The 26,998-nt window shown below is 46.2% G+C and overlaps 1 protein-coding gene across 1 annotated transcript; it reads left to right on the top strand.

The window, feature by feature from the left end:
- Positions 1 to 353: 353 nt before the first annotated feature.
- SEC31B (SEC31 homolog B, COPII coat complex component) lies at positions 354 to 26,998 on the top strand (the record flags this gene model as incomplete). The annotated part of the gene is given in 24 exon segments (XM_082672961.1): positions 354 to 413; positions 741 to 880; positions 6,783 to 6,978; positions 7,181 to 7,276; positions 8,239 to 8,382; positions 8,739 to 8,881; positions 9,739 to 9,838; positions 9,958 to 10,119; positions 10,668 to 10,805; positions 13,753 to 13,983; positions 16,137 to 16,211; positions 16,462 to 16,518; positions 16,520 to 16,558; positions 17,912 to 18,142; positions 18,856 to 19,029; positions 19,542 to 19,620; positions 19,623 to 19,696; positions 20,127 to 20,154; positions 23,738 to 24,162; positions 24,196 to 24,333; positions 24,623 to 24,724; positions 25,068 to 25,184; positions 25,640 to 25,711; positions 25,940 to 26,998. Coding segments are annotated over 24 exon segments (3,201 nt in total). The 3' UTR covers positions 26,120 to 26,998.

The raw sequence follows: 26,998 nt of genomic DNA, 5'->3' as shown, positions 1-26,998 counted from the left end.
ATTATTTGGTTTGATGGTTATCATCACCCTCGGGCCTGTGGCAACTAGTGTATTTGAATATCTTTTAGGGTTTAAAGCATTAGATTTCAGTAACTGGGAAAATGAACTGTCATTACAGATCTGCAGACGGTCATGTATTTGTTACCCTGTGTTGAACTGTCATTACAGATCTGCAGACGGTCATGTATTTGTTACCCTGTGTTGCCCCAAAATGCCCCATTCTTTGGTGGTGAGAGAGAAACAAGCTCTCATGTCCACAGGTGTTCCCCTTGATCTGGCCCTTAAGCTTGCTGGTTTCTATTTTCAGTAGGCTGAGGAAAAGGGTCACTTTTCTGCCACCTACAGGACAGACCATGAAGCTGAAGGAACTTGAGTGGCCAGCTGTCCCAGTGTGGAGCCCAGCTAGCCACTACTGTGGATAAGGATCCACTGAGTACATAGGTTGAAGGGAAACATAGTATCCAGGGCTCTTTATTGTGCTTCAGAGAAAGCTTTAGAGTCGTGGAAATCTGGGGTTGGCTAGCAGCATATGCAAAGGGATATTAGGAGTTTCTGGTACCTGGGGGCAACCTTGGACTCTGGCTTAAGGCTAAGCACCTCATGCTTTCTTGTTTTCTTTGGAGCTACCATTTGAAAAAGGGTATATCCAGTCCTCTCCTGTTCCTCCTCTTCTCTACTACTTAACCATTTATACCCCAAATCTGTGCATATATTGTTGCTCATATGCTGCCTCTTCCTGACTTTTCTTGTGCCTAGGAACATCTGCCCAGCAGCTAGATGCCTCCTTTAGTACAGATGGCACATTGGAAATCTTTGAGGTTGATTTCAGGGACCCCTCTCTGGACTTGAAATGCAAGGGAGTCCTTTCTCCCTCCAGCAGGTACTATGTCTGAACTTTTGATGGGTATGCAGGGCAGATCCTGATGTAGACCCTGATGGGGAATCCCGGGAGTGGTATGTGCTTCTCAGGGCTCATGAGGAGACAAGTGAGGGGAGAATGGTCTTTTAGTAGGAGAGAAGTTAATCTGGGTTTATTTTGCAAGAGGATTTTGAAAACACCCACTCCAACCTTTGTGGTCAGCAGCAGCAGCGTCATGCAGAATCATGTGATAGAGACGCCTCACAGAAGCCTGGACCCACAAGTACCTGATCTGTCTCTGAACGCAGAGGAATTGGCTCCTTCCTCCCTTGGCTCTTGTGAACATAACAGCCTTACACAGTATTTCCTTGTCTGCCAGTGGGAGGCGAAAGAATGATCCTCTCCTCATTGCTGTCAGGCACCGATTGGGCACTCATGGATTTCATGGCTCTGGCAGGCTTACAGGGTTGGGTACTAGCATTCACCAAGCACATGTATACATTCCAGGCACTATGCTAGGGGCTCTGTATAATATCTTCTTCATTCCTCAAAATGAGCCTAACCAAAAAATACCATTATTCCCATTTTACATAGGAGAGAACCAAAACTCTGAGAAGCTAGGATTTAAGTCTAGGCCTGTCTTACTCCAAAACCTACCTTCTTTCTATTATTCAGCTGTTCTTTTACAGGTTGTGTAAAGATGAGGCTTACAGTCTGAATCAATGATCTCTAGATTTTTGTACAATCAGGAAAAATGTGAATATTCACTGTACTCAAGTATATATTTAGTATAAATAATATACATGTATTACTGTACTACTTTTTAATATTAAAAATATAAATCTTTTTCTTACAGCCCAGAAGATTATCTTGCCCATCCACTTTAGAGATTGCTGGTCTAGAATGCAACTCTCCATCTTCTTGTGCATTTTTTGGTCCATCTGAGTGATTAGATTAAGATATTTAGACAGAAGTACCCTCTTCTTTCTTTTCATGGTTTAACCTAATAATGAAAGTTAGTTTTTGTTCTCCTTTTCTTGAGCTCCTATATCACTTTGTTACAGTATCCCTTATTTTGCAGTTTTTAACATTTCTTTGTATTTCCAGTACCTTTACCTTTTGAAGAGCAGGCCTTGGCGGGTTTACCAGTAATGATGAGATATTCTTAGCCTCTAAGCAAGCATTTCAGAAAGGGCTGCTGAAAGGGGTGAGCTAATTTAATAATGTTTATACTTCTGAAGATAAGAAAGGGGGCAGTGAGCGCAAGGACTCTTTTCTTTGACCAGCCAAGCAGCAGCTTCAGCATAGTAGTGGCTCCTTAGGGCTAGGAGTTCCTAAGAAAGTGGCAATGTAATTGCTTAAGAAACCTTGAAACTGAATCCTGAGATCCATGTAGGCAGAGATTTTTGTCTGTTTTATTCACTGCTGTATCGTTAGCTTCTAGAACAGTGCCTGTCATTAGGTGGTTAAAAAATATCTGTGGAATAAATGAGTGATATTAGAACCTTCTGGATTACCAAACGGAGCATTCATGTCCACCAGTTCAGTTAGTTATAGTTAGTCTTCAGTTAGTCTTAGTGCCTTAAGAGCTTTTCAAGGGTAACAATCTGTTTGGCAGCCAACTAGGTTGAAGGGACACTTTTTGAAATGTTGGTACTGTATTCAGGAATCATGAAGCATCACCTCACACCCTGCTCTACCCTGCAGGAATTTGGGGACTATAACCAAAACAAATAGTACAGTTAGCTTCCTTTTTCCACCTCTATAATTGTGTCTAAAGATTGGGTCTTATTCTCAAAGACCTAAGGGATTACTTTTGACACAGTTTGGTTGGGGCCTTTCTGAAGAAATCATCTTAGACCCTCCAGGGTTTAAGACACCCACTTCTTTCCGTTCCAGCCTGGGTTAGGTCACTTACTCAAAAGTCAGCATCACAGACAGTTGACCAAGATGATCAGGGTAGACGAAGGGCAGCCCATCCTTTGCTTTATGCTTTCCTCTTTTCTGTATCATCTTCTGCTTGGTTTAAGGGAAAGCACAGTTGTGTTGTGTTGCTACCTTGGCTAAAACTATGTGACTTTGGGCAAATTGAATTCCATCAGTGATCTTAGGTTTCCTCACTTATATGTAAAGAAGAGGTTGTACAAGATGACTTCTAAGAATCTACTGAACTCCAAATTTAAGTCTTATCTTCAATCTCTCCTTCCCTTTTTCTAGTTTAGTCTCCTTCCTTTTTTCCTTTTTTTTAAACAAATGCCTCTCTGTATCTCTTTATTATTAACTAAACATACTCTTCAAAGTCTTCCCCCTTCCATCGCCTGCCCTTTTTACCAGACCCATGCCTCAACCACATTTGAATCCTGAAGATCCCCTTATCCTCAACCCGTGATGTATCAGAGAAATATTATCTATTTAGAAATACCTGACTGAAAGAGAAATGTTCTGAAACACTGGTATGGGTGTAGATAAGGGACAGCCTTAAGCTATAAATAGAGTGAAGAGGGTGTGTGAATTAATGCCACTGGATGCAATCAGAATCAATATGGATTAGCATGTGCACTGAAGCAAGTGATGTTTGGTTTGTTAGATGAATCTCACTCAAGAAGAAAGCTATCTGGGAGAATAATACATTGTTTATGTATTGACTTTTGAGTTGAGGACGTAGCTGCTGTGGCTGAGTGAGTTCAGGGGCCAGTGGGTGATTTGCTGCACTCTACCTCTGTCTACACTGAGGTTCTAGATCTCTGAGTGGCCACTGTAACCTATGTCTGACCCATCCTCTAGGAACATGGAGAAAGTAGGTGATCTATCTTCCAATACCTTTATCTCAGTTCTAGCTATTTGGGGAGCACTGTGACCCCTCTTTAGGTGCCTTTGTAAGGGACAACACTAAGCAGTAAAAGATCGTTTTGGTACTACTCCTAATTTTCTTGTTTCTAAGACTTGCCTTCTCTCTAGAGACATTAAGATCACAGAGGAGAGAGCATGGGCTTTGTTGTTGGACAAACTTTGGTTCAAATCCCAGCTTTGCCATCTACTGTCCTATCAGACACATTATTTAACTTCTCTGACTCTGTTTTCTCTACTGTAAATTTGAGTAACATAGTTGGCATATAGTAGCCTGGTGCATACTAGGCATTCAGAAAAATAGTTCTCCTCTCAGACAGCCATCGCTCCACCCCAGTGTCTTTATTCCCCAGCTTGGAGCACTGCCCTCATCTCTCTGACTTTTAAGGAAACTTGGATTTCCTCAGTTATTTTGGCCAGGATGTGGACAAACTCATTTTCACTTTAATCCACTAACATGAGGTTGGGATTTTTCATAAGGAACTTCACTAAGCAAATAAAATCAAAATCCCAAACAAAGAAGTACAGAAATCATGGGAGCAAGAATTTATACAGCACATATTCCTAATCATAAGGTAGCTGAAGCTTGGCCTCAGATGAGCTTAGCTGGTGCGACGTTCTGATCTCACAGGTCTCAGTTTATTCTCTCCAGCCTTGTTTTTCTCTTTTTGCCAGGAGCATAGCCATGAGTTGATTGTTGGGGCTGGTTCTATCTTTATGCATTCAACTTCTTCCCATTGTTCTATGCTGGTGTGCAGTCTGATGTTATCTAGTACAGAGGTTCCTAACCCTGGCAGCTTGTTAGAATCACTTGGGGGGCTCTTATTAGAAATGTAGATTCTGAGGGCCTGTCTCTGGAAATTCTGCTTCACAAGATCTGGGTGGGAATCAGGAACCTGTATTTTCTTTAGGTGCCACCCCTCATTCTGTGATGCCATATGGTCTCCATCATTGCCATCATTATCCTGAGAAGCTCTTTAGCAGAGAATTCCACGTGTATTCTCATGTTTTCAAAGTTCCCACCTTCCTATACAAACTCGTCTCCCTATACCTTTTACTTAAATCTCTTAGTTCCTATTTGCAGGCCAAAGGCCATCTTTTTTGTTTTATAACTTTTTATTTTTAAAATATTCAAACACAGAAAAGTTGCACAATATAGTACAATGAACAATCATATACCTTCATTTAGACTCATCAGTTGTTAATGTTTTGTCACATTTGCTCACATGCTTGTGTGCTCTCTCTTTGTTTACACACACGCGCGCACACGCACACATATGACTGTCCATTTGCAGGGCAGAGATGATTGATCAAGTCTCCTTCCTTGCTTGACTCGTCCCAGGTGTTCCCCCTCTCCCAGGTGTTGTCTATCACAGCTATTCGGGCTCCAGTTTCACCCTTACTAGTGAAGTGTTAACAATAGGAATGTACTTTCTGCATGCTTACACAAAGAAAAATCATTTTGTCACACCCCGTATTCTGCATTTCAGCCACTCTAAAGTAACTGGGCCCTCTTCTCCGACCCTTTGGTGACTCCCATGTGGTCTCAGGTACCTTGTACTCTGATTTTATATATCATGTGCTCTGACCATACCACGGTCACTGCATTCCCATGTGAGTTTCCATGGCCCTACCTACCTCTGCTTCCTGTGTGACCTATTAGAGGCTTCTCTGGCTAACCTATTGACTTGCCCTCTGCCCATGCTGAGCTCTAGCCCCTGGATGACATGGCAGCCTCTGGAGCCAGCATGGAACACATTCTTCTGTCCTTTTAAGGTCAGCGCAACCTTAGAAAATATAGCCTTTCTGACAGTAGCTTTAGACCCACCGTTTGTTCAGCTCTGCTGTTTTTGTTCAGATGCTGACCTGGTCTGAACTAGTGCTCAGCTCTTCGCTTTTGACCGGTTGGCTCTGCTCTAATGACTGGCCAAACAGGTTCCTGCCTGGTCACCCCATTCAATTTCTTTGCTGATTGTTTCCAGGGTGTGGGAACATTTAATTTCAGTTAGAGATCTTACGACATCATTCAATGTGAAATCTGGCTTCTCGGAAGGCTGCAGAAATATCCTTGTCTAGTAGGATAGCCAAGTGAAATGGAGGACAGACCACCTGTGAGCCTTTGGGGATTTCACATGCCTTCCCTAGGGGCTTTGCAGGGGACCCATACTTGTGTGCAGGGAGCCCAGGGTCCATCTCTTTCTTGTGTGAAAGATGCTCAGAAAGCCAGAAAAGTGTCCCCCAAACGGTGCATTTATTCTTTGTGCCTCTGTGTCTCTAGGGCTGGCCCACTGAATCCACATGGTAGTTCCAGTGGACTAGACACATGGGAGAGGCATGGGATGGGAAAGTCCTTAGATCTTTTCTCACTTCCAGTTTAAGAGGGAAGAGGGGACAGCAACTGTTGGCCTAAGGAACCTGCTTCTATTCAGGTATAGAAGAGTTTGGATCTTGCTCTAAATAGAAGACAATATTTTATGATGGTTAAGAGCTCAGGCTTTGGCATAAGATGGGCCTAACTTTGAACCTTGACTCTGTCACTTCCTACATGTCAAATGGGAGTAAAATTACTAACTGTATATACAGAAGTTTCACAACTTCTCTGTGCCTCGTTTCCTCAACTGCAAATGGAGTTAATACCTCATGGGGTTGTTGATCAGCTAAAACATGTAAAGCACTTAACACGTACTAGTGACTAGTACGTAGGAAGTTATCAAAATAAGTGTTAGTTGTTATTTGAGTTGGGAGGATTAAGAAGTAATTTATTTGAAGTGTTTATCACTGGGTTTATATTAAACCCAATAATGTTAACAAAAACATAAAAAGCACCCCTCCCCCAGCTCCGTGGCAGTGGCCGCCTGGCTTCTAGTGTAACATAGATGGAACATTTTTTCAGCCAAACGGCAGGAGGACCAGGCAGAGGAGACCTCTGTTCTGTGTCTGGGAAATGAGGGAGACAGGCAGGCCCTGACCAAGGGTGGGGATGCCTGCGTAATGTCAGAGGCTGGCAAAGATGCCCATTCTCTACTTACTGACGTGGACCTGAGTTGGTGCTGATGCCAGTTCCTCCTCTTTGTAGGTTGCACAAGCTGATCTGGGGGAGCTTTGGCAACGGGCTTCTGGAAGGCTCCGGGGTTATTGCAGGCGGCAGGGATGATGGCATGCTTACTCTATACAATGTGACCCACATCCTGTCTTCGGGAAAGGAGCCTGTGATTACCCAGATACAGAAGCACACGGGGGCTGTCAGAGCCCTTGACTTTAATCCGTTCCAGGTACTACATTTCAGTTAATCAGACACGGCTGACAGATCTGAAGGGAAGTGTTTGCTTGTGACCTGTGGTCTCTAACTCTGAGCCCTTCCCAGGTTGTTGTGGGGGTGGCTTTGGAAGCCCCGCATGTGGGTCTCCTTCCCCCTTTTCTGCTCTCATCTCTTCCTGGGAAGGCGTGTCTCCAAAGGCCTGTTCCTTCATACAGGGCAACCTCCTGGCCTCAGGGGCCAATGATTCAGAAATCTTCATTTGGGATTTGAATAACCTGAGTGTGCCAATGACCCCAGGATCCAAGTCACAGGTGAGGAGCCTTCTGGTGCTGCTGCTTAAGAGTGTGCACCTGATTTTCCCAGGGAGCGTTGAATTATGGAGGCAGCCAGCCCACAGGAGATTTCCATCTTCACCACTGGAGGGCACTAAAGCTCCACAGACTAACGTGCTGCCTACCAGCCAGATAATAGAGAGTTGGAGTTGGGTGGGGACGCGTTGGGGGTGGCTTGTGGTCATTAACTGACCCAGGGGTTTCTGGAAGGCAAATGAAGAAGGGTGAGGGGAGTAAAAGACATTGAGAGAAGGCGTGAACGTACTGTTTATCATAGTATAGCTTAGGCAAGCTTGGGCCCTGAGCTTAGCTGACCAGGGGCAAGAGTAGGACACCCAGATACACCCTTGTCCTTTTTGGGGGAGGATCAGCGTTGTCTTTGTATCTGGTTCCCCCATGTGGTTGGGGGACTTGTGTGTCTCTGTCTCTGAGTGTACCTATCTTGTCAGTCTGTAACTGGGCCCATCTTTTTCTTCCTCGCTTTTGTTTCTTATGCTTACAGTATCGTGAGGTAAGTTCAGTATGAATTTGATAGCACCTTGTGTCCTAAAAGTATCAATGGCTTTTCTCTCTGCCTCATTCTCTCTGGGGGTCTTGGGGGTCTATATTTCCCTCCCTCCCTCCCTCACCTTTTTCCTCTCCCTCTCTCTCTTGTCAGAGACGAGAGGGCTGTTTTAAAATCTTGACTCTATCCTCTCAGGAGCACTTTGGGATAGGAGTAAAACCCAAGTGCATCTGTCCTCTCAGCTTCTACACCAGTTTCCTAAAGCATCCTCTCTGGAAAACTCCCCTCCCAGCTTCCCGAGACTGGCTTGGTTTGGATAGCCCCATGTCTACTCTTGGCCTTTCTCTGGGTGGTTGGGAGCAGTGGAAGAGCAGCTGTCTCTTGGTCCAGGGGTGACAGGTTGTCCTCAACCTGCCCCCCACACATCCTGCCTCAGCAGCCCCCAGAAGACATCAAGGCACTCTCTTGGAACCGTCAGGTTCAACACATTCTGCCTTCTGCTCACCCCAGCGGCAAGGCAGTCGTGTGGGATCTCAGGAAGAATGAACCTATCATCAAAGTCAGTGATCACAGCAATAGGGTGAGTTGAATACAGGCAGAATATAGGCTCGGGCTCTGCTGTCTCTCTCAGGCCTAGTGTTGGAGCTGCTCTCCCCCAGGCGAGGGTTCTGCTTTCGGCTGTTACACCTGTGAATTCAGCCTCAGCAGATTTCCATTTGAGAGTGAAAGCTTAGGGAAGCTGAACTGAGCTGATCTGGAGGCTTCTGGTGCTCCTTGCTATGGTCATCACTCATTCCCCGATGGCTGTGGTGTTCCCAGTCACATAGGAGAGACACAAAGCCTACCCTCAGAGAGGTCCCATTTCAGCTGGACAAAAAAGATTCATAACCAGAAGAGTCAGGTTACATGGCCCATTGGGGTCTGCTTTGTTCACAGATGCACTGCTCAGGCCTGGCCTGGCACCCAGACATGGCCACCCAGTTGGTGCTATGTTCAGAAGATGATCGTCTTCCAGTAATTCATCTGTGGGACTTGTGCTTTGCCTCCTCACCCCTGAAGGTGCTGGAGAGTCACAGCAGGCAGCATCTCAAACCCCATCCACATCCTTGTTGGGAGGGCGGGGGCATAAATGACCTGGGTAGAAGGCAATGCATGCCTCACTTTGGCTACCAGACATTCTCCCTGGCTTCAAAGCTATCCCAGTGAACACATAGTTACCCAGTTCTAGTTCCAGGTCCAATCAAGAGGAGTTCCTTTAGACCCAGAGGTTATGGAAAAGAGCCTGAGTTTCCATCTAACTTCCAGAGATGGGAGTGGGGATAGGGTCATGAGAAATACTGGAGCCAATGTTTAGTCCCCCTGGGAGAGTCCCCAAGCTCTGATCTGAGGACAGTACTCATTTCTTTAGGTAATTAGGTTGCCTCCTTCAAGAGTTCTTAATAAGGGAACCTTGGCTCCTGTCTTTTCTGTGAACAGGCCTGCCTCTGAAGCTGTAGCTCTTGGGCCTACAGCAGAGAAAACAGCCCCATAGTCTGTTCTTTCTAACTCAAGGGCCATGCCCCTTGGGGACTTTTGAGCATTAGGTCCTCACTACCCTCCTGGGCTAAAAGCACCCATAGGGATGGGTGCTTGCCTGATTCATGTTGATTCATAATTCCTACCCTACAATCAGGGAAGAGAAGCAGGCCATCCTTCAGTGACCTGCAGGAGGCAGAGTGGTATAGTGCATAGTGCACAGGCTCTGGGATTTGACTTGGGTTCTGGCTGCTTGACTGCTGAAAGTTCCTTAATTTCCTCCAAAGCCTCATTTTCCTCATTTGTAAAATGAAGTCAGACTGCTCATTTTGGGGGGATGAGATTTATCCAAGATACATAAGGCACCCTGCTCACAGTAGGCATTCAGCAAACGTTAGTTCCTCTTTCCTTTCCTTTTTAGGGGGATCCTGTCAGTGTCATGGAGTCAGGCTGACGCTGAGCTACTGCTCAGTAGTGCCAAGGACAACCAGGTGTTGTGCTGGAACCTGGAGAGCAGCGAGGTAGGCTGGCCCTTCTGTGGGCATGCTGGGATGGTAGGGGAGTCCCGGCTGCACCTGTGTGTTCTGGGTTTCCTTACCTAAGTCAAGGTTTCCTTAATGGTTGTGTTCCCTCATATTAGGTGGTGTATAAGCTACCCACACTGAGCAGCTGGTGCTTTGATGCGCAGTGGTGCCCTTGGGACCCTCCAGTGTTCTCTGCTGCCTCCTTCGACGGCTGGATCAGTTTATACTCTGTGATGGGTAGGAGCTGGGAAGTCCAGCAGATGAGACAGGCTGACAAGGTTTGAAGGGCTTGGTGGAGAATGCTGGAGGGAAGGGACTGTCTCTGTTTGGCGGGAGAGGGAAGGACATAAGCCTGGGAAGAAGTGGGGACTATTGGAGACTTGGGAGACCAGAGCCCTGGGTTTGGGAAGGCTGAACCTTTGCTCCAGTGCCCATCTTCCCGGAAGGACGTCAGTTCCTGCCCAATATAAAGGAGGCCTTTACCTTGACTCTTGCTCTTGGATGTTCCCAGCGGTATTTCGGGGAAATTGGACCTCCATGCTAGGACCCTTCACTGTTTTGGAAGTATGAACTGTCTTTCCTCCCTGCCTCCTATAGATCCGTTTTGTGCCACACTCCACTGTAGACATTGGATGCAGTAGGCTTTCCAAGAGCCTTATTGCATGGGAGTCCCATCCTCACTACCAGTCCCCTGGAATATGAGAGTCCTGCCTTTGTGGGCCAAATTGGGTGTCTCAAGGATCCCTCCCAAAATGGAGTTTGTAGGTAGAGTTCCTGGCTAAGCCACCACTCCACACTGGTGATGCAGGTGTCCTTTTGCCCTCAGATCTCTTCTTCCTTTAGCAAAGTCCAGCATCTCCCACCATTGCAGGTGCCAGAGCAAGTGGCCCAAGCATCATTGATATCTCCCCTGAAAAAAAAAAACCCCAAATGGATGAGAAGGCCAGCAGGTGTCTCATTTGCTGTAAGTGTAGTGTGTGTGTGTGAAGCCTACTGTGTGCCCAGCATGGAGCTGTGTTCTGTAAGAGGTTTATTCTCACTGCCTGTGTCTGAGATCAGGTCCCACTTTACTGCTCAAGCAGAGAGTTGCTGTAGCTTCCCTCTCTACCCCTTCACCCTGCTTGCTGTGCCAGTCCTGTCTAAAAGGAATTGATTGCTTTAGAACTCTCATTTATGGAGAACTGCCTGAGATTCCATCTGATTTTTCTCCACATCTACATACCTGGACTGGTAGTGAGTCCAGGCATAGTTAGAATACAAAAAGAACAGGATGAATACAAAGCAGGAAAGAAAAAAAAATGTAGATTTCATCCTTTCCCTCCTCTGCTCAAAACCTTTGACCCCCCCCCCCCCGCCATTGCCTTATAGACTCAAGGCCAAATGTACACAGCCCCATTTACCTCCAGTTTTTTTGGGGGGGGTGGGAGCACTGCCCTAAACATCAAGTTTATTGTGCCGTTCTCACATTCCAAACCCAAACCCCACCTCTCCCAGTGGGGAACAGCAGAGGGAAGGATTTTCACAGTACCTGCAGACCTCCCCATCAACATTCCCCTCTTAACCCTCAGTCCGTCTATCTGTGGTCCACTGAGACACAGCTAGGACAAGGGCCGAGGAGAAATGGGAATCTCTCCTTGGGACAACAGGAGCAAGAGGCTAGAGAACTTGATACCCACCACCTCCCATGCCCCAGGAGAACAGAGGTCAGCAAACCGTCCATGCCATCCAGCCCAGTGGAGTGGGGGAGAGGAAGATGATGGTGACTCCAGCACAGCCGGGCTTGCTGCTTAGGTGCCAGAGGTGTAGGGAAGAGGCTGGGGCAGCAACACAGGAAAGGCTTTCTCTGCAGATCCAAGAGAGGAAACTATCTTTGGAGCCAGAAAGAAAAGACCTTGGGATACTTTCCTCTTCCCCCAGGTCCTTTGTAGCAGCGGGCAGCTTCTTCACACTGTCTGTTCAGGAGGCCACTTAGTGGCTGGGGGGGTGGGCCTTGTGGAACAGTTACAGGACAGGACACTGGAAGTCTTTGAAGGTGTTGTGGGGTGTGGCCACAAGCTCCTAGCTGGAGGACCCCACCTCTGGGGATGTCAGGTAGGAAGTGAACTGCTCTGGCTTCAGCTGAATTTGATGATAGTTCTTGTAGATTGTTTCCATGAGAGTCTTTCTCTTGCTGTAGGATGACCAAGGCTGGGGCTCCAGGACCAGGATGCCCCTAGGATGTAGGTGCCAGTAGATCTGGCAAAACACGCACTTCAGCCCGTCGTCTGTCCAGTTGAAACGCACCCACCTGTTGAGGCCGAGGCAGAGCACCACGTCTTATGTGAGCATTTGGGCCTGCACCAGCTCATCTCGATCCAGCGCAAAGTTACCTGCCCTGGAGAATTCTCTGCTGAACTAAAAAAAAAAAAAAAAAAAAAGGCACTAAAACAGGCGATGTTGTCCAACTTCCACTTCCCCCAAAATGGCCAAGTCCTGCTCCAGTTTTTATTCCCACCTTATTCTCATGTGTTCGCTCTACTCCAATTATATATGTCTACTTTCTGTTCTATGAATAACTCAACTCTGCTGCCTCCACCTGTACCTTACCCTTCAGCTTCTCTCCTGAACATTGAATCCTACTGCAGCCTTTCAAGGTCGCTTGCTTAAATACCACCCTCCTCCATGGTGCCCGTCTTTAGCCCCATCAGAGGTGAAGAACTCTGAGGTCAAGGGGCCTGAATTCTTATCATAGCTCTGTCTCTTACCAGCTGGGTAACCTTGGGCAAGTCACTTAACTCAGGACTTTAGTGTTCTTATCTGTAAAACAGGGATAGTAGGACCTGCTGAGCTTCTATTTGTGAATTGACATGAAACTCAAGTAAGAATATATGTAAGCACTTCGTAAAACTGTCGAGTATTATACAAATCAAAAGTTAAGATGGTTCTGTTTAGCACAATCTGTAATGTAGATTTTGTGCTGTAGGAGTGGTGAAGAATTCTGGCTGGGAACATTCATTAAGGAGGGGGTAGTAGTGAATGGTTGGGGACTAGAGCAGTAGTTGTCAAGCATGGCTGCAGTTGGAATAACCTGAAGAACTTAAAAAAAATACTGATGCCCGGTACCACCCCCAGAGCTTCTGATTTTTTTGTCTGGGGTACAGCCTGGTGACTTTGGATAGCTCCCCAGGTGGTTTTAATGTGCAGCCAAGGTGAAGAACTGCTGGAGTAAAGGAACTTTCCTGGGCTCTGCTTTTGTTCCAGGTGCTTTATATAAAGTACCTCATTTGGTGAGAAGGATTCTCAGGTGGGGTTGTTGTGGTGGTTGAAGGCACAGAAGCAGGAATGAACTGGGCACTTTGGAGATGCGGAGTGATCACATGAATGAACAGAGAGAGAGGTGCCGGAGACGCAGGTCTGGCCCTGATTTTGAAAGATTTTGTGCACTCTAGGCAGAGGAGCTTAAGCTCTCTCTGGGGCCTTGTGAAACCAGTACAGGCTCCTGAATGGCAGCAGGGATAGGGTTGTAGTCTAAGGCTTGGAATGGAGGAGGAAAAGACCAGTGCTAGCACTGGGCGTGGGAGACATTGAACAAGAAGAGGGAAGGAAGACTTTGTTGTTGCTCAGCTATTGTGGGTAAAAAGACTGTGATAATTCCAAGGAGTTTAGTCCAGGTGACTGGGAGAAAGGTGGTACCAGGACAGGTGAGGAAAAGATGAGTACCATGTACTGAAGTTTTAAGCTGATGGCGCTGAAAGTGCAGGAGTGGTTTTGGGGTGGGGGTACATTCACTACTGAATTCCTGATCCTATTCTACCCCCAGGAGTTCTCTTATTATTGCTTTCCTATCCTAGGGTCGACCAATAGATAGCCTTCCCTATGATCCTGACTTGGTGTTAATTTTTGCCTTCACCCTTCTTGTTTTTCCTCAACAATTTGGGGGGAAGCTGGTTACCTTTGGCCTCCCCAGCACCCCTGCCCATCAGGTGCCACAGCCTTGCCTCCGCCTAGTCTTCATCAGTCAGGTCACCACAGAACCTGAATTCCTCATGCGGTCAGCTGAGCTGCAGAAGGGCCTGGGATCAGGAAATCTCCTGAATTACTGTCAGAACAAGATCCAGCAAGCATCACTGCAAAGCGAAAAGATGCTCTGGCAGTTCCTGAAAGTAGGAAGCCTGAAGGCTGGCTGCTCAGAAGTGTTTCTCCAAAGCCGGGCACCCCAGCCTCTGTCAACAACCACCACGTGGCCCAGATTACAGAGGCCCTAACCTCGCTGGGATTTTTCCTACATGGCACCCACCCCAGGCACAAAGTCTTCACCCTTTACCCGAGGCTCAGAGACCATTCATGGCTATAGGGGAACTGAGGAGTACAAGCAGCATTTGCCTTTTTCCTACTGTTGCTGATGTCCTGGCTACTTTACCAGAGCCAGGATGAAGGCTTTCACAGTGCCATGTCACAGGGCAGTTAAGGTGATGGGAATGGAGAAGAAAGAAAGGGAAAGGAAGGGAAGAGGATCAGTTGGAAGGCTTTGAGTTGTTTCAGGTAACCCAAGGCAAGTCATTGTGGTGGGACTCAGGGCTCAAGTCCCACTCTACTCTGGAGGCATGGTTTCAGTTGCAGCGTCAGTTTAATTTCAGGTTGCTTATGACACCATGATGAGTGATTTATGTGTCAAAGGAAGTGAGCATGTGAGAGGAGAGAGCTGAAGAAAGAAAGAAATCACTGGACAGGCAGTGAGAGGATTAGTCATATCTTTGGGATTATAGAGTAGAATGCAAAAAGAAGGACAGGGACTGTCCTGGGGCGTCTGAGAAGAACTTGGAGTCTGTGCTTCAGATATACTAGAACTTTTTGCTTTGTTTTGTTTTTGCGGTATGCGGGCCTCTCACTGTTGTGGCCTCTCCCGTTGCGGAGCACAGGTTCCGGATGCACAGGCTCAGCGACCATGGCTCACGGGCCCAGCCACTCCGCGGCATGTGGGATCTTCCCAGACCGGGGCACGAACCCGCGTCCCCTGCATCGGCAGGCGGACTCTCAACCACTGCGCCACCAGGGAAGCCCTATACTAGAACTTTATGAAGGTCGATACCAGGAATCTTAGGAGAAAAGGATCTGAGGAAGATCATCAACCGTAGAATGAAGCTAGAAAGAGATGTGGGAAGAAAATAGTAAGAAATAATGCTATTGTTATAAGCAGGATACAGGTAGTAGCTCCAGGAATGGTGGGGTGGGAAAGAGTAGAGGGAATAATTGGGAGTTCAGCCTTTACTCTGCTGAACAAAGGAGGCATTGGTGCCCATAGGACAGAGGGGAGTCTGATTTAAAAGCTACGCAAGAGCTGTTCATGATGATGGTCCTGAAGCTGGGTATGGATGAACATTTCCAGGAGAAGAAGATAGAAGAAGAAGGGGGCCCTGAGAGACTATGAGAAAGATCATAGTAAGAATTCATGGTTCAGTGTGGGATAAATGAAGGGCCCAGGCCAGCTAACCCATTAGGGTAGGGCTTCAGGAAGCCTTGGCCCTTAGTATCTGGAACACTGAATAAGCTGACTTCGTTTACTATATCCATGCAACTTCCACTTAGGAGTCTTCTCACCTAGCCGTTTAGACTCATAAGACTACTGAAGGCTCACTTGGCATCAGTCTCCTCAGAAGGATAGGGGACAGGAACCACAGCTTGTCAGCAGGGCAGCATCAGGGAGCATCAGGTGGTTCTCTTCTGTGGGAGTCCTTGTTACAGTCCATGAGGCAGCTTAGAGTTCGCTCCTTCAGCTCCCCAGGTGCAAGAAGATGAGATATACATCAGGCTGGTGTGCTAGCTGCCCTGGCTTGGAAGCTCCAGGCCCACAAGAGCTAATATCTCTTGTACAAACTCCAAAAGGGTCCCTGCAAGGGATCTGTTTAGTACAGGAGTCCTTGCTATCAGGGAAGCCCATAGCATGGTGTCCACATCAATTATTTATAGTTTACATAGTTCTGGTCCAGATGCAATTTACCAGTCACAAGCTGTGTTGCCTAGAAACATAGCTGACATTTTACTCTTATCAGGTTACTAGGGCAATAGATCTAGGAAGTCAACTGAAGGTCCAGTTCTCATTGCAGAAGGGGGAAAGGGTTTGTTAACACATCTGCCCACACCCCAACAGGAATCAAGTCTGGGGAGAAATAGGGAGAGATGGTGTTGGCCTCAGTGAGCACTTCTGGTAGTACAAAGAACTACATTTGAGGGTACACTGGCACAGATGTCCAGCTGGTGCAGGAGAGCGTCTTTCACATTCATTTAATGGAGACTTCTATGTTCTGTGGCTCCTTAGGTGACCTTAGAGAAGGACTCCAGAATGAAATTCCTAAAACTATTAGGATACAATAAAGATGAACTTCAGAAGAAGGTAAGCTGCTTTCACATCAGAAACGTGCTTGATGCAGAAAAGAGAATCCTGCCAGTGGAAACCGTCTCAGAATACCTCTTCCATTAATACATATACGAGCATTTTACCTCCTGAAGGTAGTTTCTTTCCCAGGAAAATACCTCAAGGATCTTAGCGAGTCCAGTTGGTGGGGTAGGGAGGTGGGAAGAAAGCATAATGCTTATTTGACCTCATGCTGGGAAGAGTGGTACTCATAAGTCTCTCCCTCCAGGCCACATGGTTGAAGAGTGATTTGGGGCTGGGTGAGAGCCCTCAGCCCAATGGAAGTTGACCTCAACAGTAACAGACAACAGGCCTTTTGCATCCAGGTGCGGTAGGAGCACAGCCAGCCTAACCTAGGGTAGCACAGAAGATCTGCCTTTAGGGTATCTTCCCCTTCCTAGCCCTAAGCTTTGCTCTCAGTAAGTGCTCAGCTTCTGTGGAAGTCTTCAAACTCCTCATTCATTTAAAACCAGAGTGAGACACAGAGACCTAAGCTTTTAGGCTAGGGGTAGAGTTGTGTTTTAACCATGAAGTAGAGCACTTCCCAAACCATACCTGGTTATTCTTTTAGCTTTACCCATTGAGGGCCAACTCTTTTTTTTTTGAATTGAAATATAGTTGATTTACAATGTTGTGTTAATTTCTGCTGTATAGCAAAGTGATTCATATATACATACATTTTTTTATATTCTTCTCCAGTATGGTTTATTACAGGATACTGAATATAGTTCCCCATGCTATACAGTAGGACCTTGTTGTTTATCCATTCTATATGTACTAGTTTGCATCAGCTAATCCCAAACTCCCACTCCATCCCTCCCCCACCCCCTCCTCCTTGGCAACCACAAGTCTGTTCTCTATGTCTGTGAGTCTGTTTCTGTTTTGTATTGATAAGTTCATTTGTGTCATATTTTAGATTCCACATATAAGTGATATCATATGGTATTTGTCTTTCTCTTTCTGACTTCACTTAGTATGATCATTTCTAGGTCCATCCATGTTACTGCAAATGGCATTATTTCATTTTTTATGGCTGAGTAGTATTCCACTGTATATCTGTACCACATCTTCTTTATCCATTCATCTGTGGGTGGACATTTAGGTTGTTTCCACGTCTTGGCTATTGTGAGTAGTGCTGCTGGGAACGTAGGGGTGCATGCATCTTTTTGAATTATAGTTTTGTCTGGATATATGCCCAGGAGTGGAATTGCTGGATCATATGGCAACTCTATTTTTAGTTTTTTGAGGAACCTCCATACTGTTTTCCACAGTGGCTGCACCAGCTTACATTCCCACCAACAGTGTAGGAGGGTTCCCTTTTCTCCACACCCTCTCCAGCATTTGTTATTTGTAGACTTTTTCTTAAAATAAATTTATTTATTTTATTTATTTATTTGTGGCTGTGTTGGGTCTTTGTTGCGGCGCACGGGCTTTCTCTAGTTGCAGCGAGCGGGGACTACTCCCACACTGAGGGAGGAGACAGAGGAGCGGCCTGAACTCTGGGAGGTCAAGCCATGTTGTCAGGGACTAGAGTGCATCCCTCTATGTTTAGTAGAGGGCATTTATGGTCCTCTTTTACTTTTTCTTGTCACATCTCAGTGCAAGAGCTTTGCCCTTCACTGCAGAGCAGGATTAACCTCACTGTTGTCTTAAAGCCACTGAGGCTACTTGTTCCATAGCTCATGGTCCCCCACCTGTTTTCAAACAGGAGGAGGAGGAGCACAGGGAATCTGTGCCATTTAAGAAGTTTCTGTCTCTCTACAGACATGCTGGGAACTCACATGGAGCGGGAGGGTGGCAGGGCACTAACTTCTGAAGCCAGACTCTGTTACGTGTGCTCAGGAAGTGTGGAGCGGCTGGTGGAGTGCTGGGCAAAATGCCCCCGGGCTTCATCCCCCATGGCTCTACAGGTACCCCTTCTCTGCAGGGCCCTGGTCCCCCGCATCAGGCCTTTAGGAGGGGCTAGCAGTGGAGATTGCAGGGACATCAGAGGTGAGTCTTTTGAGTAACCAGGCTGGAATCAGGGTATTAGGGAAGAGATTAGGGCCCCTAAAGTCTGGGACCTTTTCCATGGGTAAGCTATCATCTTCCTTCCTTCTCAGTCAAGGGAGACTGAGCAGCAGCTGCTTAGATATTAACCGTCGTAATTTTTTCCCACTTCAGGTTTGGGTGTATAAGTTTACATGATATTTGAGTAATTGTGAGCTTGGGCCTTCTATTAGCTTCTGTGAAAAGTCCTGTATCTAAATTGTACCAGATACTCTGTGGGTACCCAGAGAAGGTGGGGGTCACAGACTCATGCGGAGACAAAGTCACACATGAAATAAGAGTATAACAGAATCTGAAGTTGATGGTGTATTAGCATAAAAGATAAAAAATCCAAAAAGAAGAGGCAGAAATGTATAAGAGTGTAAGACTCAAACGGCTTGGGAAGTGAAGCCAAGTGGCCCTTCTCTGACTGTCATCTCTCTTATATATCATATATCATCACCTGCTACCTGCACCTGGCTATGGCCAGGTGCCCTCATACCCATAGCAGGGAAGTCCTTGGTTGAGCTGCCTGGGCTTGGAGAGCAGGATGTGCTTTGAAGAGGGCTGACTGCCCTTATCCTTGTCCCTATAGGACCTGATGGAGAAGGTGATGGTCCCTAACAGGAGCTTGAAGCTACTGTGGGGTGCTGATGGGGAGAGCCCAGGCCCTGCCACAACCTACAGAATCGCTCAGTATGCCAACCTCCTGGCAGCCCAGGGCAGCCTGGTCACTGCCATGAGCTACCTACCCAGTGACAGTGCTCAGGTGAGTGGGGACATGTGGAGAAAGCATACCATTTCATTCAGTCATCTAACACTGGCTGAGCACTTCGATGTTCCAGGCACTATGCTAAATGCTGAAGCTCCCAGGATAAATAAGATCTAGTCCCTCAGGAGGTTCACAGTCTCTTGGGGGAAAATCAGATGTCAATAATTTATCCTGCTACAACAGAAGCTTATACTAAGCACTGTGGGATTTCACAGGCAAGGGGCTGGCTTTGTCTGGAGAAGTCAAAGAAGGCTTCCCAGTGGTTAAAACATTTGAGCTGGACCTTCAAAGAGAAATAGCTTACCAGAAGATGTCAGGCATTCTAGGCAGAAAGAACAGCGAGAAGGAAGGCTTGGCAGGAATTAGAGACCTTTTGAGTCCTCTAAGGTGGCTGAAATGTAGAGGGTCGGCTGAAGTTTGAATGCTATGTGGGGCCAGGCTTGTAAGAGGGGTTGTTTGCTTGTTTTAACTTTACTTAACACAGTTCTTCATGATTATAACTTTTATAGCCACCAATTCAGCAGCTGAGAGATTGGCTTTTTCATGCCCAGGGTTCTGGTGTCTTGGGCCAGCAGTCTCCCCCTTTCCCCGGGTTATTGTGGGAGCTGCTCCCCACTCTCAAGAGACATCATCTCCCAGACTGGGATTCCAGTCTTCTCACCAGGTAAGATCTTGCTTGTTCATTCATTCAAAAATACCTGTTAAGTGTCTACCAAGTGCCAGGCATGATTTTATAGTATATTTATAATATAATATAATATATTTATAATATATTAGGGAAAAAATGATGAAAATTCCTGTCTTCATAAAGTGTAGATTCAGTTATTGTTCTAACAACTATTTATTGAACAACTACTAGGCACTTAGAACAGAAAGGTACACAAACCATGATCCTTGCCCTTAATTAGCTCATAGTCTAGTCTAGGAAAGATAGGTAAAAATTAACTACAGTAAAATTCATAAATACCATGATTGGGATATGGTTAAAGATTAAAGAGCCATGAGATCACACAGAAGAAAGCAATTTACTGGGGGATGGGGGAAGTTCAGGGAATGTTTCAGAACGAGTATGATGTTTGATCTGAGTCTTGAAGGTTAAAAGTTATTTAGGCAAAGGAAGAGGTAAGGAAGGCTATTTCAGGCAGAGGGAATGGCATCTACAAAGGCAGTGAAGGGAAAGTAAGCAGAGCCCATTTGAGGAATGACTAACATTTTAATGGGGCTACAAAACAGGTGTTTGTGGCAGTGGACTGAGTTAGATGAAGCTGGGGTAACAAGTGGTAGTTAGATCAGGAGAGACCTGGCATTCTGTGTTCAAGAGTTTAGACTTGAGGGACTTCCCTGGTGGCACAGTGGTTAAGAATCCTCCTGCCAATGCAGGTGACACGGGTTCAAGCCCTGGTCCGGGAAGATCCTACATGCCACAGAGCAACTAAGCCCGTGTGCCACAACTACTGAGCCCACGTGCCACAACTGCTGAAGCCCACGCACCTAGAGCGCGTGCTCCGCAACAAGAGAAGCCACTGCAGTGAGAAGCCCATGCACTGCAATGAAGAGTAGCCCCCGGGCTCTCCGCAACTAGAGAAAGCTGGCAGCGGAGCAACGAAGACCTGACACAGCCATTAATTAATTAATTAATTAAAGAAAGAGTTTAGACTTGACCCTGAAGGCAGGCAGGAGCTATTGAATGGTCTTATGCAGGGGAAGGACTAGCTATGTGTCTAGGAAGGGCAAGGCTAGAGGTGGTTAGGAAGCTATAGCAAGAGATAGTGAGGGAATGAAAGACCTGAAACTAGAGAGTGAGGTTGGATTTGAGATATTTAGTAGGTAGAATTAATTGACAGAAACTGGTGATGGTTAAGAGGAGTGTGCTAAATGGGGGGACTGACCACAGTGCCCAGATGGATAGGATGCTGTTGATTTATGAGACCAGGAGCCTACTAGAGGGGAATAAAATCCAGGGAGATTGTAGATAAAGGTATCAGGTAGAAAAGTTCTGATGATTCATCCTGTCCCACCTTTAATTCCCACCCTAATTTTCTTTCCTCCCTCACCTTCCCCCTCCCTCCTCCTCCTCCTCCTTCCCTACTTGCTGGCTCTCTCTCCCTCCCTCCCTCCCTCCCCTCTCCCTTTCCTCTCACTCTCTCTTTTCTATAATTACAGATTCACAGGAAAATACAATAAAATGTATTGGGAAGTCTCATACATCCCAAGCCCACCACATCCCATGCCAGTGTCCCACACAACCACAATACAATATCAAGGCTGAGATATTGACATTAGTATAATTCACAGATTCAGATTTCACTGGTTTTACATGTATTCATTTGTGTGTGTGGTGTGGGTAACCATGTATGAATTTTACTTTTCATCTTTTTAACAGAGTCCTTCACAGAGCAAAAAATTTAATTTTATAAGGGCCAGTTTATGAAGTTTTCCTTCTTTGGATCATGCTTTTCATGTCAAGTCTAAGAGCTCTTAGCCTAGTCCAAGGTCCCCCAAATTTACTACTGTGTTTTTTCTAGAAGTTTCATAGTTTTATGTTTTACATTTAAGTCCATGTTCCACTTTGAGTTAATTTTTGTGCAAGTGTGAAGTTTGGGTCAGGTTTCGTTTTTTTTTTGCCAATGGATGTCCAGAATCATTTATTGAAAAGGCTGCTCCTCTTCCATTGAATTGATTTTGCTCCTTTGTCAAAAATTAGTCAGACATATTCGTATGGACTTATTTCTCAGTTCCGTGTTCTGTTCCACTGATCTGTGTGTCTGTCCTTCTGCCAGTACCACTCTGTCTTGATTACTACCTCTATATCAGTAAGTCTTGACATGGGGAATAGTAATTCCTCCTACTTTATTTTTCTGTTTCAAAATTGCTTTGGATATTCTAAGACCGTGTTCTTTTCAAATAAATTTTAGAGTAAGTTTGCCTATATCCAAAAAGAAACTTGCAGAAATGGACAGGAATTGCATTGAAACTATAGATTAATGTAGGGATAGTTGACATCTTTACTATATTGAGTCTTCCTGTACATGAACATGTTATGTCTCTCCAATACTGTCTCCATCAGCACTTTATAATTTTCATCATACAGCTCCTGACATGTTTTGTTCATTTCAAACATAAGTATTTAATTTTCTCTTGAGCAATTTGAAATCAAATGGTATTGCATTTTTAATTTTGGTTTCCACTTGTTTATTGTCAGTGTATAGAAATGTAATTGGTTTTTATGTGTTAATCTTGTATCACGTGACTTTTCAATGCTCATAAATGAGATTCCTGAACTCATTTATTTGCTTTAGGAGTGTTTTGTGGATTCCTTGGGAATTTCTATGTAGATAGTTATGTCATCTGTGAATAGAGACAGTTTTATTTCTTTTTTTCCAAATTGTATGCCTTTAATTTCTCTTGCGTTATTGTAGTACTAAAATAAGAATGGTGAGTGTGAACACCCTAACCTTGTTTCCAGTCTTAGAGGGAAAACATTCAGTCTTTCACCACTAAATATGATGGTAGCTCTAGGTTTTTTGTAGATGCTCTTTATGAGGCTACGGAAGTTTTTCCATCTGTTCCTGGGGTACTGAATCATGAATCAGTGTTGAACTTTGTCAGATGTTTTTTTCTGCATCATTTTATATGATCAAATGATTTTCCTTCTTTAACCTGTTGATATGGTGGATTACGTTGATTGATTTTTAAATATATCATGATATACATTGCATGACCTGGGGTAAATCTCATTTGGTTGTGGTATATTATTTTTATATACATTGTTGGATTTGATTTGCTAAAATTTTGCTGAGGATTTTTGTGTCTTAAGTTTATGAGAAATATTGGTCTGTAGTTTTATTTTGTAGTGTTGGTATCAGGGTAGTACTGACCTCATAAAGTGAGTTAGGAAATGTTCCTTCTTCTATATTCTGGAAGAGATTATGTAAACTTTGTGTTAATTCTCTGAATGTTTGGTAAAATTCTCCAGTGAAACTATCTAGGCCTCGAGACTTTTTTTGGTGGTGGGGGGGAGCTTTTTAATTACAAATTTAATTCCTTTATTAGTTATAGAAATATTCAGGTTTTCTATTTAATTTTGGCTGAGTTTTGGTTCTTGAGGAATTTGTCCGTTTTTTCTAAGTTGTCAAGTTTATGAATGTAAAGTTATTTGTAGTATTCCTTATTATCTCTTTAATGGCTGCAGGGTCTGTTGTAATGTTCCCTGCTTCATCCTTGATCTTGATGAATTGTGTCTTCTCTCTTTATCTTTGTCAGTCTTTATAAAGGTTTATCAGTTTTGTTGATTTGTTGGAGACCTGTCTAGGCAGAGCACAGAGGAAAACATCTGGCATGGCCAGAATGGATTTGGGAGGCAGTATGTCTATCTAATGAGAGGAGCTTAGAGTTTGAAGTCTGAATTCTCAGTACTGTCAGTTACTGGCTTTGTACCTGTGGGCAATATACCTAGCCACTTTGTTTCTTTTGAAAATTGAGAGTGGTTGTTATGTTGGTCATTTCAACCCCACAGGATTGTTCTGAGGGTCAAATAAGGAATATAGTTAAAAGTACTTTGTAAATGGTAGATCTCCACACACATATATTAGTTATTTATTATTATTATAGTTTTTTAATTGCTGCTTTATTCCTCTCTGATGTGCTCTGAGTCTCTCCCAAATTGAAATTTGGTGGCAAATGACCTGTTTCTATCCCATTTCAGCTTTATCTCAGCCGCGGCTGTCAGGAGGGCAAAGGGTGCAATCTCCTAACCCCGTGGGATTCCCTGGAACATGGCCTCTTCCTGGTGCACCCACAGCACCCCCAGACATTATGCAGGCTGGTTCTGCCTCCCTGCCTGAGACTCCTCGACGGCTCCCTCTGCTTCCTGTGAGAGCACCAGGCTTCAACCCTATGAGCTCCCAGCCGCCAGCCCCTCCTGTCACCTTCTCTGCAGCACACCCTCCAGGAGGGCCAGGTGCTCCATGCGCCGATACCTTCCCAACCACTGGCATCTTGACTCCTCAGCCGGGTCAGTCTTCTCCCATGGCCTCCCTCTCCTCCCCTCCCCACTACCACCTTGGGAGTCTCTTTCCTCAAGCCAATGAACTGGGGTTGGAGAATGTCAACTCAGAGTGTGGCTGGTCTGTGGAGGGAGGTGTGGCAGACTCCAACTAAAATAATTTTCCTGGTCTTCAGACCAAAAATTACAGTGTTTTTGATCATGCCCCTAAAATACCTCTATATTTATACTATTCGGGACCTCAAGATTCCTTGGAAAATGCTCCAGTGCCCAGGGGAAACCTCCAGAGGAAAGAGGTCAACACATCTCCCCCCAACTCAACCCCTTATACATTCACCAACGACCCACACTCTAGTTCCGTACAGAAAGCAGCCTGGTCCTTCCTGTTCTGCTTTCCCCACTCACTCTTCTCCCCTCAGCTCCCTCCTCTTTCCTTCTTATACACATTCACCATCTTCTCACTTCCAGGTTCCCCACGCACTATTCTGTGCCCTCGTTCATTCATAATTTCTGCCACTCCCTCAAAGTAGGGCCGAAGGAGTCTTTCAGCTTAGACTCACGTGCCTTTCTTTTCTCTCTCTTTAGTTGCCAGAGACATTCATGCCCCCAGCACCAATTAGTGCTCCAGTTATGTGCCTCACCCCTGAGCCACGAGGGGTCCTTTCCTCACAGCCTGCTGTCCCCAGTGTGAGTCATGCTCCCCCTGGAGCCCCAGGAGAACTTAGCCTGTAGGTGACAGGAATGATGTGTTTCCCTCCTCTTGGAAACCTTCTTTTCTTGGGTATAGAAAAGCAGGGAGCACGGTAGATGGCTTCATTCCTCAAGTTGGAGGCAGACTCTGGGCTGAAGGAGATGGGGTGGGGGGCAGATACCAAGTGTCTCTACTGCAGACAAGGGAGGATGCCCCTCCTCAGCTCTGCTCTGCTCTAGTGGGAGCAGTGTGACCCCCAAGTCACTGAGGACTAGTCCTGAGGGGAGCCATGAGCAGGACAGCTTGCCTCTCTCTCCTGTGTCCCTGCTCCCTCCTCAGCAACTTCAGCGGCCACCTGCGAAGATGGACAGGAAGGAGCTGCCCCCTGAACATCAGTCCTTGAATATCAGCTTTGAGGTGCTTCTGCAGCGCTGCTCCCTGTCTGCCACTGACATAGTGAGTCTGAACCTTCCCCATGATGCTCCCCTCCTACCCTAGCTGGTCCCAGGACCCCTTAGCTGTAGACCAGTTCCTTGTGTGACTCTTCTTACTGTCCCTGGACATGCTGCCTGTATCTTATACTTGTTTGATGTCCATGTGGAGTTGGGGAGGACTTGTCTGGTCTGGAGGTTATCTCCTTGGCAGCAAGACCAAACAGCACTGAGACTTAGCGCTTGGAAAGGCCGCAGGGAGTACTGCAAGGAGGGTGAGACCAGGAGTGAGGAGACCTGCCATTCATTCCTGGCTGCGTCAGCTTGAGCGAGTCACTTGGCCTCTTCAGGTCTCCTTTTTGTCCTCCGTGAAATGAAAGAGCATTAAGCCATTCTAGCTCTAAGGTACCGTGATTCTTTATGGTTCTGTGTAGTGTTAGGCATAGTAGCTGGAATCAGAATCCATTTCCCTCCCTGCAGAAGACAAAACGGAAGCTGGATGAAGCAGCCCAAAGTCTAGAATGTCTATATGAGAAGCTCTGTGAAGAGACAGTAAGTACAGGCAGTGGTGCTCCTCTGCCTCCCACTCTTCCACCTTCACCCATGGCCAAAGGGTGCCCAGTGTCCCTTCCTATGGGCCTCACCGACCCTGGGTTCCTTACAGAGTATAGACATCTTGCCTGGACTGGGCTCTAGAACTTAAGTCCTCTCTTCTCCCTTCCATGCCTCCAGGGTAGGGGCGGGGTTGGGCTTACTGACTGCGGGCTAATCCTTCCACAGCTCTCGCCTCCTGTCCTGGCTGGGCTCCACGAGGTTGCCCAATGTGTGGACGCAGGACGCTTTGAGCGGGGCCTCGCTGTGCATGCTCAGGTGGTGAGCTGCAGCAGCTTCAGCGAGGTCTCCAGCTTCATGCCTGTCCTGAAGTCCGTCCTCACCATCGCTTATAAGCTACACATCTAGACCAGGCAGCTCCTCTTGCCAGGAGGCCACTTCTACTTTACTTAACTCCTTCCTGCAGGAAAGGGGAATTTCGGAACAGATTCCGTTTGTTTTTCCTAGCCCTCTTCCCTTGCTGCCAGGTATATGATGCTGTAGGCTTGGCTCCAAACAGGCAGAGTGCCTGCTCTCCACCCCTTTATGCGTGGCCCTCTGGGATCTGCTCAGGGCTCTCTCAGCCTGTTCTTCTTCACCTTCCCTAAAACTGTACTCCAACAGGGCCTGGTGCAGTGTGTCTTCTCCCCCGGGGATATTCTAAGTGGCTTCTGAGAGGGTGAGCAGGACCGTTACTTCCAAGTCGACCTCGACTGTACCCATCTTGTGGGTCTTTTGTCTCTCCCCTTCTGTGGGTTATGAGCCTGACTTTACCTTTTCCTTGCCTCTGACTTCATATTTCCAGGTTCATACTTCTCTGAGCCACAGAGGCTGGGGTAGAGTTGACTGCTGTTCACCCTTTGAACAAGTCATACACATGAGGGATGGGTGCTGAGCACAACGAAGAGAAGGAACTCAGACCCTTTTAAGAAGGGACCTCTCAACTGCCAGCATTGTTAAGGGTGGGCTAGGTGAGGTGGAGGGTGGATGGGATACCTTTTGCTGAGAGCTGTCTTAGGCTATGGGATAGGAGCAGAGGGACCACTGCCTGTGTGGAGTGGCCCCTGACTCAGCCTGCCTGATCCCTGGCCCAAGGCCTAGACCACTCATTCTGTGATTAGAAGCCATATTAATGAAAGAGTCTTCTAGCACTGTTCTTCAAGGCTTGGAGGCCCTCTTCCCCCAGCCCCACACTTCTCAGGGCTGCCTTCTCTGGCTGCGCTTTCATCGTTGGACTCTGCATTTGAA

Source organism: Grampus griseus (genome assembly GCF_964374135.1).
Source record: "Grampus griseus genome assembly, chromosome: 16".
Taxonomy (NCBI): Eukaryota; Metazoa; Chordata; class Mammalia; order Artiodactyla; family Delphinidae; genus Grampus; species Grampus griseus.
This window is presented reverse-complemented; position numbering and strand designations above follow the sequence as displayed.